The following is a 15,410-nucleotide window of genomic DNA, read 5'->3' as shown; positions in this document are numbered from 1 at the left end:
CTTTCCTGACGTCCCCGAGTCGCTGGCCCCCAAGGCACGTGACGCCCGGCCCAAGAACGTTCTTAAGGCACATCTCATGTAGGCAGGAGCGGCTCCCCTCACACGGGCACACGGCCTGGCCTCCCGGACGCGCTGAAAAGCCTGCTTTGTCGTTCCCAGCATCTCACAGGCCCTCCCTCTCCACGAGGAAGGAGTCACGAAAGGAAAAGTCAGGCTCTTCCCCAACAACCAGCTTGCTTTTATGTTGACTGTGAGGAGACGGTTGACCCAGAACCAAATTCGGAAGCTGCCCTTCAGACGAGAGCGCCCCTCCGCTCCCTGCCTACCTGCTACCCTGTGTTTTCAGTCACTTTTACGTTTTCCTTTTTCACTTTTTAGGGCTGCGTCTGCAGCATATGGAGGTTCCCAGGCTAGGGGTCTAATGGAAGCTACAGCCGCCGGCCTATGCCACAGCCACAGCCACAGCCACGCGGGATCCGAGCCGCGTCTGCGACGGACACCACAGCTCACGGCAACGCCGGATCCTTCGCCCACTGAGCGAGGCCAGGGATCGAACCCGCAACCTCATGGTTCCCAGTCAGATTGGTTAACCACGACGGGAACTCCTACACTTTCACTTTTTCACTGCCATTTTCACCTAGTTACACGCATTTTGGGAGCTACCTCGCATCTTTCTGGAATAGGCAGAAAAGAAATGAACGCTCAGACATTTAAACATCTAAAAAAACAGTTGTAAGAACATAAAAAGGCAGGCTTTCCTCATCCGGGACTAAAATCGAAGACTTTCAGGAGAGAAGATACGCTTTCAAGGAAAACTAACAGCCGCTGAGAGTCCTGACGAGGAAGCTGAGGAGTTGGGGCTTTGGGACGCGGAGCTGCAGAGAGCCACCCCAGGGGACAAGGTCTTAACAGCACAGACCAGAGGGGGACACACCAGTCGGGACACGGCCAGGGAAGCGTGAGCCCAGGGGCTGACGTCTATCAATCGTCAGAACAATTTAAAAAGTGGTTTGCCGACCCCGACCCTCACGCACGCAGGTAACAGAGTGAGCCAACCAGGCATCCACCACCTTCTTTCATCTCCTTTTTGGAGGAAAACCATCTTCAAAGCCTACAGAGTGAATAACTTGGTGATGGGGGACGTGAGGGGCCAGAAGGGAGAGGAGACGCGGGAGCGGCCAGCGCCGCCACGCTCAGGCTGCGTCGGGGAGCCGGCGGGAGGCCAAAGACCGCCAGGGTCTCTAAGGGACGCTGGCGGACAGGAGGTCCCAGGGGACGGCACCACAAGACAAAGTCATGTCCTCAAAAAGGGACAAGGAGAAAGTCACTGCCATGTGGCCTGGAAGTGATCTCCAGGAGAATTCGAAAGCACGTGAGGAGTCAGAAGACTTAGACGGCGATCCCTGGGACCAGCCGGGCTTCCTGAGAACATGCCAAGTGACCAGGAGGTCTGGGCCTTTTCTTATTATGAGAGCAACGCGTGCTGTCACGGAAAAAGGAGACACCGCAAAGAAACGAAAAGAGACAAGAGCAGGACGATCCAGCGAAAACCACTGTAAACAGCCCGACGCGTACCTTTCCAGACCTGTGGATGTGCTTTTTTAAAACATGATCACATTGCACATTCTGGTTGTCACTTAATATTCGTGCACATCTTTTTCTCTAAATCACCTTTTTTTTTTTTTTTTTTTTTGATCCTTGAAAAGTTATGGCCACGGTGTGGATGTTTCATAATTCAACCACCTGCCTTTGTTTTAGACATTTATAATACCTACCCCCGCCCCTCTTTGGAGCATGATATGTAAAAAGCAGCAGTGCTCGCCGATGTGGATCAAACTTTCTTGCACATCTGTAAGTATTTCTCAGAGGAAATTCCTGGAAGAGGAGGTGAGGATCAAAGGTGTGCTTCATGCCATTTTGACGAGGGTACGAGGTGGCAAAATTAGCCACATAAGCGTCTCAGGATTTCAGCACGGAGTCTGGAGAAGCTCCTCACCCCACTTCCGTGGGCAGGAGAGAACGACCTGAACCGTGGGGAAGCCAAGAGAACGTGAGGTCCGCCAATGGCTGGACGGGTGCAAACCACCAGCAAGACGGCCCAGCTGGACGTGGGAGGCCCTGCAGAGACGGGCTGGGCGGCTCCGAGGCGCTGGCCCCGGACAGACGCTGGAGGGTTTGAGCAGCGAATCAGGCCGAGGGCCTGCCCCGGAGGGTACAGAGGGCACCCTGGGCACGGCAGGCACTGGGCTAAATGCTCTCCTCCCTCCTCCCCTCCTCCACAACCACCTCACGGCACGTGGCTGTGCCGGGGCAGAGCCACACACGGCCTCCACCGGCTTCTCCGGCAACTCTGAGTGTGTCCCTCCCTTTGCAGCCGTGGCAGAGATGAACTGTCTGAGTGAAGGGTCCAGATGGGATATATCAACAGGTATGCCCTTGGGAAAACATTGAAAAGCCACTATTACTTTAATAACCACATATACAAGTTAAATGTAGCCTGCTTTCCAAATTTCGAATCACATTGTTCAGAAATCTCCTTTTCTTAGGACGGGACTGCGAATGAAGGGCGCAGTGATCCCATGTTTTAAGGAATGAACCAGAGCAGCCCCGAAGTTTGCACCAAAGCCTTGGTGCCTGAAGACTGGAGCCAACGTGCGCCAGAGCCGGTTTCGGGGGGAGAGCAGTTTGATGACTCATTTCATTACCAGCACAGCACCAGCCATCACGGCAATCGGGCACGGGGCATGGGCTGGGGCCTGGGGCACACAGTGCCTCGACTGTTTGGGGAATAAACCATTGAAACTTTAACTTTGCAACACCGAGCTGAGACGTGCCACTCAGTGCCAGATACTGCTGGAACGGGGGGTGTGGGGGGGTCTCCGCTCCCTTCCAGCAGAACGGCTCGCAGGCAGGCTGCCGATGGGCGGGCGGGCAGGCTTCCCAGCTGCACCACGGTTGCCCAGTGCTGAGCTTGCAGGCCTCGCGGAGCCAGCGGGTCCTGCGGGGGTACGTCTGGCAGCATCATAACCAAGCCGTCCCGGGCCCCGGTGGAGCCGTTTGGTGCCTGCAGCCACCGAGGGGGCCTGAGCTGCCTGCTGCCGTGGGCTACAGCCTCAACTACCTCTGTTTGGAAGATAAAATCCAACTGACTGCCACTTACATAAATGTACCAGGAAGTTTCTGAATGGCGTCCCCTGTGTCTTGAGGCTGTTACCTCGGTATTGCTGAACTAACAGCTGAAATGAACCCAGACAACACCTCATCAAAGCCGTGGGGCGAGGAAGCAGTGGTCCAGAGGCAGACAGAACATGCCTGCCAAACCGAGGAGATTTCGCTCTGTGGGCCCTTCGCTGCAGAAACGTCAACAGCTGGGAAAGCCATCAGAGAACTCAGGTGAGTGGGGGGGCAGCCGAACGCTGTGGCTGGAAAAAGATTTGCAAGGTGGAGGGGAAAAGTCATCTGCTTTGATGGAGCTTTCCTCGTGTGCATTCTGAACGGGGCCGCCCTGCTGGATTTCACAGGCCTATTCTGCACCACTCCGCCACTAAGCATCTGGGGAAATATTCAGCTTTTCTACAAAATAGGTCATCTTTCCACACTTGTTATGCTCCTTGTCGACTCTGCTGAAATAGCCAGAGCACAAAAGAAATTCTCCCTGGAGAGGCTTCTCTTAGACAACACGTTCCCGCTCCCCGTGGGGAGCGTGACGCCTGGAGTGGGGCCAGGCACGGGGGCGAGGGCTCTGAGAAAATCCCTGCCCTTGCCCTTCCCCGGCAGGAGTGCACCCAGAAATGGAACAACTGACCTCTGCTTATCCTTCCAAACCCATTAGGGAGTGATCATAACAAGAAAAACGAATACTGACACGAATTATACCATTGTTCTAGTTCATCCATTTAGCAACCCGAAGTTGCGATTTTTAGAAAAAAAGATTACCTTTTAAATAACCGATTCATTACGGTACATGAACGAATGCCATGTTCCCGTGTGCGAAACGTCACTCAGCGTTAAGGGGGTGTGCTGGTAAGTGGCACCGATTTGCCACTTCCCCCTCATGTACAAACACCTCAGACTGGAGGCCCCGTATAACCAGAGTCAAGTTTGTGGGTTTCCTCGGCTCTAAGCAAGTCACCTGCTCTGCCAGGCATGTAGTGAAAGTCCGTTTTGTAATAAGGCTTGTGAGGTTTCCTTCTCTGGGTGAAGGTGAAAAAGGAAACTAGGGCTGATAAAGTTCCCGCCAAGGTAACACTATCCATTTCAAGGCCACGTCCAGAAATCACAGACTCATACGATGGGGGCAGGTGGCAGGGAGACCGCCAGCACACCCTCTGGCCACAAACCTGGCTTCGAGAAATGAGAGGTGAGGACAGACGAGGATACAGAGGGCAGGTGGCACCAGGCCTTGGCTCTGCGTGGTCCCCAGTCCCTGTGGGAAATGTGCCCAAGATCTGGCAGGTGAACAATGTGGCTGGCGACTATTCTCAGGAAACTTCCCTTCAAGCTTGTGAAATCCACACACTGTTTTGCATCATTAGTTTCAAAACACGCTGAGTATCTGGCCCTTCTCTAAGTGCTGGGGTGACCTGGAGGAGAGGGGAGGCCTGGCCCCTGCAGGGAACGGGCCCCTCGCAGGGAAAAGAGAGGAGGAGGACACACAAGTGCCACTGGAAGTCAGGGAACACGTGGAGGGAGGTGGTGCCCGGGACGCAGACGCGTAGCTGGCCCTCTGCAGCAGCCCCACGTACCTGATATGGCGTAGAGATTGGAGTGCTGGTACTCATAGTCAGCCCGAGTGCTGTTTCTGCCTCGGAAGGTAGCAGGGAGCGTGAGCGAGATGTGCCTGAGAAAGACAGAGGAGAAAAGCGGTTACAGGGTGCACGGAGCACTCCCCGAGGCTCAGAACGCACCCTGTGCCATAACGGCCCGTGGCACGCAGCGCAGGGAAGCGGGCACTCCCGGCGGGGGTCTGGGGGGACTGCCCCCTCAGGCAGGGGCCCCTCCCCACCAGCTCCAGTCCCCCAAGGAACTCCGAAGTTTCCGGACATCAGCAGCCACCGTTTTCCATACTGGGAAGGACATCAGAGGAAGAAAGGGTCTCCCGAGCCTTCAGGGGTGTGCCAGGTGCCTCGAGGAGGTGGGGGATTTAGTTCCCACCTCTGCCCACTGGGCAAAGTGTACCCAAGGGACCAGAACACTCGGCTCTCAACATGAGCCTCGGCTTGTCCTGGCATCTTGGTCCCATTATCTACCCAGTGGCTGGCACACCTGTCCCGAGGGGCTGCTGAGCCTCACAGAGAGCACTTTGTGAAGGAAGGAGGGGGTGTTATCATTGCCACGTGAGTCCCGGAGATGCACATGCCTCTGAATGCCATGTCGATGCTGGCCAGGGCAGCTCCCCGCACAGTGTGAGCGGCTGTTTCACCAAAGCTCAGAGTCCATCTGGGGTGGTCATCGGCTGCCTCGAGCCAATGCCGAGAAGATGATAGTAATAGGAAAAACATTTCAAACCCAACAGGTCTGGGCGTAAAAAGCAGCACAGTTACCTCTTTTTGGTATGACTGGGGGTTGGTTTGAGCTCTGGTCACACACAGGCATTTCCAAAATGAAGAGACTGGGGGTGACAACCACAGAGAGGAAGCCTCACACTTTACATGTTGCCCTTCGCACACAAACGCGTGCCCTCCGAGAACATACAGACTCCTGGGAGGAAAGGTCCTCTTGGCAGGGCCTGCTCCCATGGGGCCAGGGGTGGGCAGGAGCCTCCCGGGACCAGATGAGCGCCAAGGCTGCAGAAGGCTGTGGCTTGAGCCCTGAAGGCCAACACCTGTGCCACCAGCCCAGCTGACCAGGCAGCGGGCCCGGCTGAGTGCCTGGGCGGCGGGGGAACCAGCAGGAACAGCACGTGAGGCATGTGTCCATGGGGCACCTGAGGTGCAGGAAGTGAACCCGCACTGTCGGCTCATGACTGGCAAACTAAGGATGCAGACGTGAGCGCTCCCTGCAGGGAGCTTTCAGGCTACAGGGGACAAAGGCACAGGAACGGGCTGCCGCACAACGACTTGGCTCGGAGAATACAAACCCTTTGCCCAGCGAGCACGGAGGCAAGGAAAAACACGCTCTGAAAGGGGCACGGGGCTCCAGCGACACCTTCTCGGAGGAGGACGCGGGTGTTACAGGAGGAAAAAGGGCTGAGCGGGCAGCTGGGGAAAGCCGACTCAGGTGCAGGGTTAGGGTACCCACAGGAAACAAAGCCAGCCCAGCCGGGAAAGGACACCACATGCCACACACACCACGGGGACTGGATTCTGTCCGCTCAGACGAAGGTCCCCAAACTCTGTTCCGCCTGTCACAGCACAGATGCAGGCACTAGAGGCGCCTGGGAAGTTGCTAACAATACAGATTCACAGCCCCGGCCCTGGGGAGTCTGGTTCAGTGCACTTGGGGTGCAGCCCAGAAATCTTTTTAACAAGCTCCAGCAGTGACTCTGAAGACCGGCCAGGTCTGGGAACTCGGGGAGGTGAGCGGCAGCTGCAGAAGGGCTTTAAGCCGTTGATCAATGCCTCTGACCACAGCACTTAGTCAATGAAGCTGAGCAAACAGAAGAATGAATTATTGACTGTGGTTGTGGTTGAGCAGAGCTAAAATGATGACAGGCGACCCTGTGGAGAGGACTTGCCCAGAGCGGGGCCCTGGGGCCTGCAGATCCCACGGTTTTCTTATGGTTTTGCAGATCGCCCCCGCAGGGCAGGTGTAGGGCCTGGTACAAAATGAAAATGTGGGGACCTGGGTCAACTATTATTAAGAATTTCAGGACAGTGACAGCAGAGCGTTAAACCGAGTGTGGGCCCCTTTGGCACACACTGGCTCACACCCACCAAGCTGCCCCGAGGCTTCTGCATCCACTGCAACCACGAGGGGACTTCCAGGAGCTGGAGGAGACCTGTGCTTTGGGGCTGCCACGACCGAGACTGCTAAGCCTGGGAAGCCCTAAAACGCTGCATCCAACCCAAGACCACGAACAGACTGCACAGGGCGGGAGCCCCTCCAGCAGGCTCGCGGGGGAGGCGGCGTGTTGGGGAAACCTCAGAGGCCAGGCCGACCTGGCTGACGGCACAGAGAGTCTCCTTGGACAGGAAAATGGGCCAGCCCAGCCAGCTGGCTGTCAGAGGGGGCCGAGCGAGACTGGGCCCACAGCAACCCAGATCAGGGGGGTGGAGGTGGGGTGGCAGGATGGGCAGGGTCCCTATTTCTGCAGAGTTTACCCTGCAGCAGGGGACAGGAACACGTCCCCGAAGCCACAGGAGCGCTGGCGGACAAACGTGGTCACGTGTGGCAAGCAGAAAAACTGAAGTGGGCGGGGCTCCGTGCAGCCCCAGGGAAGAGCCCTTCCGGTGGAGAACGGGAGGTAGGGGAGTCGGGGGGTGGGGGGGACAGGGAGGGCTCCCGTGGGCTCCTAAGCAGCAGGAGGTGTGGCTGAGGGTGGACCTGGGAGGAAGTCAGAGTGGCCAGGGCCTGGAGGCCAGGGAGAAGGAAGGACCAGGCTGAAGAGTTACAGGGCCACTGCCCGAGGGCCCCGTCTCAAGTTCTGACTTTTTCTTGAAGGATTTTTAAGCCACGAAGGAACAAGACCCAATTTACAATTTTACGAGTACATGCCTGCGGAAAGCGGGGGGAAAACCTGAAAGAGCGTGGCGGATAGGAACGCAGCGGCTCGTGCCATGAGGAGTAGCACGGAATGGCAAGCAACTGCGTAGCACCTACTGTGTGCAGACTCAACAATGCCCATCAAAATCACCTGCTGCAGCCCTAGAAATGATCAATTTTGGGGTCATTCTATTGCCCAGGGAACTGAAGCAAGAAGTAGATACTAGAGAATCAAGCCGCCTGGCTCCTTTGTTGACCGGCCACGCGCACGTCCGGGTCTGAACTTGCCGCCTTGCTGGGGCATCAGGCTGGGTCTGGCTGCCACGCCCTGGAACTGCCCCCGCCCCCCCCCGCGCCCCCGCGTGGCCTGCTTCCCTTTCCCTTGCAGAGGGTCCCGCGGCTCCTCCGCTGACCTTGGGGCCTTGCAGCCAGCAAGGGCTCTGGCTTAGCGCTTCCCCCTTCCCCAGGCAGCCTAATCCTCACCTGCACCCCGGGTCTCACACACCAGCCCACCTCTCCAGACTGTCTCCTGTCACTGCTCACTTCTCCCTCCACCAGGAAGAGTGGAAGTCCTATAAATCTCCGAACAAGCCGTGGTTTTGCATGCCTCAGTCTGATTTTTTTTTTTTTTTTTTTTTGGTGTTTTTGCCTTTTCTAGGGCCACTTCCCATGGCATATGGAGGTTCCCAGGCTAGGGGTCCAGTGGGAGCTGTAGCCACCGGCCTACGCCAGGGCCACAGCAACGTGGGATCGGAGCCGTGTCTGCAACCTACACCACAGCTCATGGCAACACCGGATCCTTAACCCACTGAGCAAGGCCAGGGACCGAACCCGCAACCTCATGGTTCCTAGTCGGATTCGTTAACCACTGCGCCACGACGGGAACTCCGCCTCAGTCGGATTCTTCATCCACGCAGCTCCTTTCTCCTCCTCGAACCTCCATTTCCTCCTTTCCCCCTCTCCACACTCCTGCTTGCCCTTCAACACTCCACCTGGTGAAGCCCTTCCCGGGCTTGTCTCAGGCTGGACAGGTGTCTACATGTTCTCTCTCACTCTGGTCATCACAAGACGCTGCTCCAAAGCAGGGCCAAACCTCATCCATTTGGTACCCCATTTTCTAGGACAATTTCTTCCCCAGAGTAGACAGTCATTGACTAGATGGCTGTTGAACAAATCAAACCCCAACCTTCTGGGTCTTTGTGGACACGAGCTGTTGTTGCCTCTCTCATGGCATCTCTGCCTGCGCGTCTGCTCGGTTAGACTCAGGGGGTTTCTGGGAGGCCCACAATGCACGCACCCCACCCTCTGCGCTACAAAGAGGTGTGGCGTCAGAAGCTGGTGGGGCAGCAACCAGGAAGTTACAGGGCAAAAAAGAAAGAATTACTCACCACCCAGGACGATGTGGGGTTGATGCAATACAAGGGAAATTAAAAGACAATTCAAGTTGCAGGCCTGACTCTTTTACAGACTAATTGCTCAAGAGGAATCTGTCAAAGTGAAATCAAGCTACCACAAACTCCAGCTGCAGTGGCTGATGGAGAGCGGGGACAGGGCAGCTTTCAGAGCACAAGGCAGGACGGCCCCCGACCAGAGAGGGCTGTAGGGAGAAGGGTCCCTATGCCACAAACAGCTGCTTCTGCATTTTTACTTCTATTGGTCCTGCGCCCAGGGGAAGAAGGGACGCGGGGACAGGGCGGTGAAAAGGCACATCAAGCCTCCCATTAATAAGAGTGGACAGTTTGGGCAGAGGGGACAGATCACCTGTGGCTAAATCAAACGAAGGAGTCGCCTGCCGAAGGAGAAGTGGCCCAGGGGTGCTCGGCGTCCGACCCACCTGACAGTGAGGACGCATCCGCAGCACAGAACTGGGATGTGGTGAAGGACAATTCCTATTCTGCTTCTTCCCTGGCATTATTTTAAGTCCTGCTCAGGAGGCCTCACTGCGGGACCCTTACAAAATGCACCGCGCCTTCCCTCTGCATCAGGATGAAATCTCCTCTCTGACCCGGTCTTATTCCAAGTCCCTGCACTCACATCCTCCCACCTCCCTGGCTGTGGGGTGGTCCCCCTTCCCACACTCTCGCTCCTGCTTTGGGGCCTTCGCACCTGCTCCTTCCCACCTCTTCTGAAGAGGACCCCCCTCCTCGTCAGGCCGCCTGGGGAAGCACCCGCCTCCGCCTCCGGAGGCTCTCTCAACACCTCAGCACCCACCCCCTCCATTCGGCCGAGCCCTCCCCCCTCTACAGGATCGTGGGTTTGTTTGTGTGTCACCAGAACATGGTCTTTGTGACATACCCTCAGTGCCTACGAGTACCCTGAACCGAGTGGACACTTCAAAATATTAGGGAGAACCTGGTAAGATTACCTAATGCCACGGGGCGAACAGATGTAACCAGAGATAATATGGGGAAACTTACAGAAAGGCTTCCCACTCATCTCCTTTCCATCCCTGGGACTGGCCTGGTTAACAGTTTGGCAATGCAGCTATCTCTGATTCCTGGATATCTCAACCTAAATAAGAATTGCATTTGTCGTGGCATTACTTATAAAGCCGAAAAAAAAAAAAAGAATCAAACTATAGGGGACTGCTTTAAAAACTATGGTACAGCTATCTGATAAACTCCGTTACAATCATTTAGAATATTTTCGAAGTCTAAAGGCCTGAGCCCGTACCCATCACCACAGCATCTACTGAGACAAAACAGAAAATGCTTATTTTTACCCTTGGAAGTGTCATCAGTTAACCCAACAGTCTCTGGCTTATTTCCCATGGTCTGACCGTCTCATGAGAGAAAGGAATGCCCCCACTTTTGACTGGATGTTACTGGGGGAGGGAAGAAAGCAAAAGCAGACACTTGGGTAGACCACGGGCACTAAATGCTCAGTCGTTCTAAAACACCTAAAGGCAGAGGAGTGGCAAGAACGAGCAGGTCCTCGGTGGCATCGAGCAAAGCAGAGAAGTCCACGGCTCGGATGCTTGCTGGTGCCCCTACGGACAGCGAGTCACTTCAACAGGCCCCAAAGCTCCTGCTCACTCTGGACCACTCCAGTGCTCCAGCACAGTGGGCTTTAGATTTGATGAGTGTTCATAAAGACCACCAGCAGACCAAGGGCAGGTTACCCCCAAACTCAGGAAACTGGCTCTACCTAGGGTGGCACCTGGAGATGAAGAGCCCCCAGTACCAACCCCAGGAGGTCTTGGACCCCTGGAATAAGGGACTGGCCATTAGAGGCCAACAATTTCTGCCACCTGACACAAATGATGGATCAGTATTCCGAAATCCGGCTCAAGAATTCCAACTAGGGAGTTCCCATCGTGGCGCAGTGGTTCATGAATCCGACTAGGAACCATGAGGATGTGGGTTTGATCCCTGGCCTTGCTCAGTGGGTTAAGGATCCGGTGTTGCCGTGAGCTGTGGTGTAGGTCACAGGCGCGGCTCGGATCCCGCGTTGATGTGGCTGTGGTATAGGCCGGCAGCTGTAGCTCTGATTAGACCCCTAGCCTGGGAACCTCCATATGCTGCAAGTGCGGCCCTAGAAAAGGCAAAAAGACAAAAAAAAAAAAAAAAGAAAAAAAAAGAAAAAGAAAAAGAATTCCAACTAGGATGGCCCCTAAATTCTAGGGGAGTTTACCAAGCTTTCCTCCCCGTCCCCTGTCCCTGGCACGGCCTAGAGGGAGCAGGGCACACCCTGTGAGCCACCATGTCTCTCTGCAGGGGGACTGGCTGATCTGTAACAAATAGGGCAGCACCATGTGTGCTGCCGACCACGGCTCTGGCTAAATAGATGCTGAGGGAAATTTCATTTTTTTCCCCCAAGTCAGTCTTCGGCACCTTATTCAATTAACATGGCCACTAAGCCGCAGACAGCTCCATATAAAAGCCCTTCAGTTATAGAATACATTTTATTATGTGACAATAGTTGCCAGCACGATTTATTTCCTTTGATGGGATTCTGCTTTTTCCTTGTTAATTTAAATCTGTATTTTCTAGTGCTGATTCCAGGTCTGTGTGAATTTTTAAAATGTTACCATTAATCTTCTGAACCCAGTGGCCACATATAATGAAGACGGCTGTGCCCAGGCAGCCGTGATGCCCGCTATCCTCTCAGGCTGTCAGAGGGCAGCGCGGAGGGACCGGCGGCTGGTAAGGCAGAGGCGGATGCGTGGTTGGAGACAGACGTCACTGCTGTCTCCCACCCCTACACCCCGCCCACACACACACACACACACACACACACACACACACGTGTGCACGCCTGCGACCAGCAAACTCTGTGGCATCAGGTCCCAATTTCCAGTCTGTTTTTCGGCTGCTTGAACACCAGCTTCTGGGGCAGCGGTTTTCCCTGTGTGCTCCAGAGACACCTGGGGGTTCCTCAGACTCTTTCAGGGAACCCGCAGTCACCACTACTGTCATACTACTACTACCTCCCTTGCCTTTCCCCCTCTCATTCTCTCTCAAGCAGGCAGAAAACAATTTCCAGAAGCTATGGGACTTGTGAGGACCCCATCACCCTGATGTCTCTGCTTAGACAGTCGTGTGTTTTACATTCTTCAGTTTTCCTTTTTAGCGAGGTAAAATAAAGCCAAACATCACCCGCATAAACAAAAGCTCTTTCGAATCCTCTCCTGCCCCCGCCCCCCAGCAAGATGGAATCCTCTATTTTTTTTTTTTCTAAGACTATAAAAATCCTAGACCAAAAAGGTGGAAAACCACTGTTCCAGCACAGTGTGTTGAATGTAACTCTGCAGGAGACTGGACATGCAGCCAGTGAAGCGGGGCCAGACGTCCGCCTGCGCTAAGCCCGGGTCAGGATGCTCCTCAGACACAAGCCGCCTCTGATCGGAGTGACGGACTGCTCTCGATATCTAAGCGGTACATCCCCCGACTAACGAGAAATAACATTTGCTTATTCACTTGCACTGGTGCAAAGAGTCAACAGTTGAAAAGACCTAAAAGACTGGCAAAATTCTACTTCCGAGGATGAGATGGTCCATGTCCTGAAAAGATCCCAGGACCACATGACTTGGTACGGCCAGTGATGGCTCCAGCCTGCCTCCGGGTACCAAGGTCCTACAAAAAAGAACGAGAACAGCGGAAGATAATGAAGATTCACAAGACTATCCGCTGAATAATGAGCACCCAAGTGAGATGCGGGGAGGGAAGGAGTAACTCACACATCCTGCCTTTCAGCCAACACCCAGTCTAGAAACACACACCCTCACGAGGGCCTGTAAAGCAATGTCACACAACAGGATTAAAAGAACATTATCGGGGGGGGGGGGGGGATTTGCTGTAGGATGTCGACAAAGTTATCTGCAATGGAAATAAGGCAGAAATAAAATCTCAGAAAACTGAATCAGAGGTGCCATGGACAAGCCCCCCACGATGTTCTAGAACTCAGAAAGAAGGAAGCCAGAGATGACACAGGATGGAGGGAAAACATGGCCAATATGCAGAACAAAGACCAAGCCAAATATTCACGGCGTTAGAAACCAGAACAGTTAAAAGAGAAGCACGAATCAAAACAGGCTTGAAAGCTTGCCTGATTAAAAACAAATACAGAAGCCAAGAGGGCTTCCAACATTCCAGGCGAAATTAATAAAGAGACAGCTAAGTAAATCCTCATTTCAAGACTACCTAATTTCAAGACTTAGTGGAAAGCTGGAGTAAGCAAGGCAGGGTGGTGCTGGCGTAATCACAGACACATGGATCAAGAGGACAGACGGAGGGTCCCCAAAAAGACCCTCACATAAATGATCCACTGATTTTCAACAAAGGCGCCACGACAACCCAATGGGGAAGGAGTAATCTTTTCAACAAATGGTGCTGGAACAACTGGAGAGCCACGTGCAAAAACATGAAAGAAAAGAACACTGACGCTTTACCTCACACCACATATGCATAAAAAATGGCCCCAGGGATTCGCAGAACTACTCTATCAAAGAGGAAAGGGAAGAGGTAAATTATTAAGAGGTCCAGGGGTTTGACTCATTTTATTTATATGCATCTGGATTGAACAGGCATAGCGTGGCCTCTTCTAGAAGAAAACAGTGGAGTTCCTGACACAGCTCAGTGGAAACGTATCTGACTAGCATCCATGAGGACACAGGTTCGATCCCCGGCCTCGCTCGCTGGGTTAAGGATCCGGTGTTGCTGTGAGCTGTGGTGTAGGACACCTCTGATTCGACCCCTAGCCTGGGAACCTTCATATGCTGCGGGTGTGGCCCTAAAAGGGTAAACAATAAAATAAAATAAAACAAAACAAAAAATACAGAGAAAAAAAATCTTTGTGACCTTTGTGGCAAAGATTTCTTAAATAGGACACCAAAAAGCACAAACTATACCGGAAGAAAAAAAAATCAACAAATTGGACTTCACCAACATTTAAAACTCTTGTTATTCAAAAGATGCTGTTACAAACATGGACACGCAAGCCACGGACCTGAAGAAAATACCTGCAAACACATACCCAACTTACAGCTGGGTATATACAGAACTCTTATAATCTAGCAGAGGACTAACAACCCAAGTAAGATAAGACCAAATGATGCGAACAGACTAACTTCATTAAAGAAAATATACAAACAGTAAATCAGCACATGAAAGAACGTTCAACACTACGAGTCATTAGGGAAATGCAGATTAAAACCATGATGAGCTATAACTACACATCTTCTGGAAAGACAAAAATTAAATACCGACTGTAGGCAAGGAAGAGGAGCCGGGAGAACCCTTGTGCATGGCTGGTAGGAATGCAAAATGGTACAACCACTTCAGAAGACAGTGCGCAGCTTCTGACAGTGTTCAAGGGTATCTCTGGCACAACACGGTCACCGCACTTGCAGATTTTCAGCCAAGAGAAATGAAAGCACATGTCTGTACAAAGGTTTGTACACAAAGGCACGGAGTGGCTTTATTTGTAAAAGTAAAAAGCTATAAAACAAACCAAGTGTCCGATGACAAGCGACTGGACAGACACACCGTGGTCCCGCCAAGCAGTGGATCCCAGTCGGCAGACCTGAAGGAACTAAGGAGACATGCAAGACGGATACATCTCAAGGGAAGTATGCTAAGTAAAATAAGAAAGATGAAAAAGAGCACACAGGGTACCATTCCATTTGCATAAAATTCTAGAAAATGCAAACTCACCTACAGGGTTGGAAAGCTGAAGAGTGGCGGCCTGAAGAGAGAGGACGTCTTACGTGGGAGCCCAGGGCAACTTGCGGAGGTGGTGGGGACAGGCTTGGCTTTGGTTACGGTGTCACAGCATATACGTACGTCAAAGCTCATCAAATTATACTTTAAACATGGGCGGTTTATTGCATATCAAGTAAAATTTGGTAAAGCTGAAAACGCCCCTGATCTTAAAACAAACAAACAAAAAACAAGTCCTAAATGAAGAAGACAGTGGCAGGGGCGCTCCCAGTATGCCAGAAAAGGCAATGAAGAGAGACCCAGGGTGCAGCCTGGGAAATACTGACAGTGACTTTGGGCCCATCCTCTGTCACATTAAACGCTGAGGGCCAGGGAGCCACTAAGTCAGGAGGGGACGGAAGCTGAATGAGTGAAAAATGCTTGAATCCCAAGCTGTCTTTTACATTCGAAGCAAAAAAGATCAAGCCCCTTCCCCTGAAAGAAATAGCCTAAAACCTGCTCTGGGTGATTCAAAATCAAGACCTAAGAAGGGGGGAAGTAATAGGACAAAAGGACCAGCATTTCCTCTTTCCCTCCAGAAATCCCGCCTGAGGAAATAATCTGAAA

General features: G+C 53.1%; 1 protein-coding gene across 15 annotated transcripts in view; it reads right to left on the bottom strand.

Moving 5' to 3' along the window:
• Positions 1 to 15,410, bottom strand: part of MVB12B (multivesicular body subunit 12B) — a 492,693-nt gene that overhangs the window by 72,429 nt on the left and 404,854 nt on the right. For all 15 annotated transcript variants that reach the window (XM_084996616.1, XM_084996598.1, XM_084996539.1 and 12 more), the window contains one exon: positions 4,746 to 4,840. In XM_084996616.1, the coding sequence (XP_084852742.1) occupies positions 4,746 to 4,840 (95 nt within the window). The remainder of the gene's footprint in view (positions 1 to 4,745; positions 4,841 to 15,410) is intronic.

The sequence above is a fragment of the Sus scrofa genome, chromosome 1 (assembly GCF_054392235.1).
Source record: "Sus scrofa isolate SSC_HxYL_T2T_F1_AM1 chromosome 1, Sscrofa_HxYL_maternal_Yorkshire_Landrace_v2.0, whole genome shotgun sequence".
NCBI classification, from domain to species: Eukaryota; Metazoa; Chordata; class Mammalia; order Artiodactyla; family Suidae; genus Sus; species Sus scrofa.
This window is presented reverse-complemented; position numbering and strand designations above follow the sequence as displayed.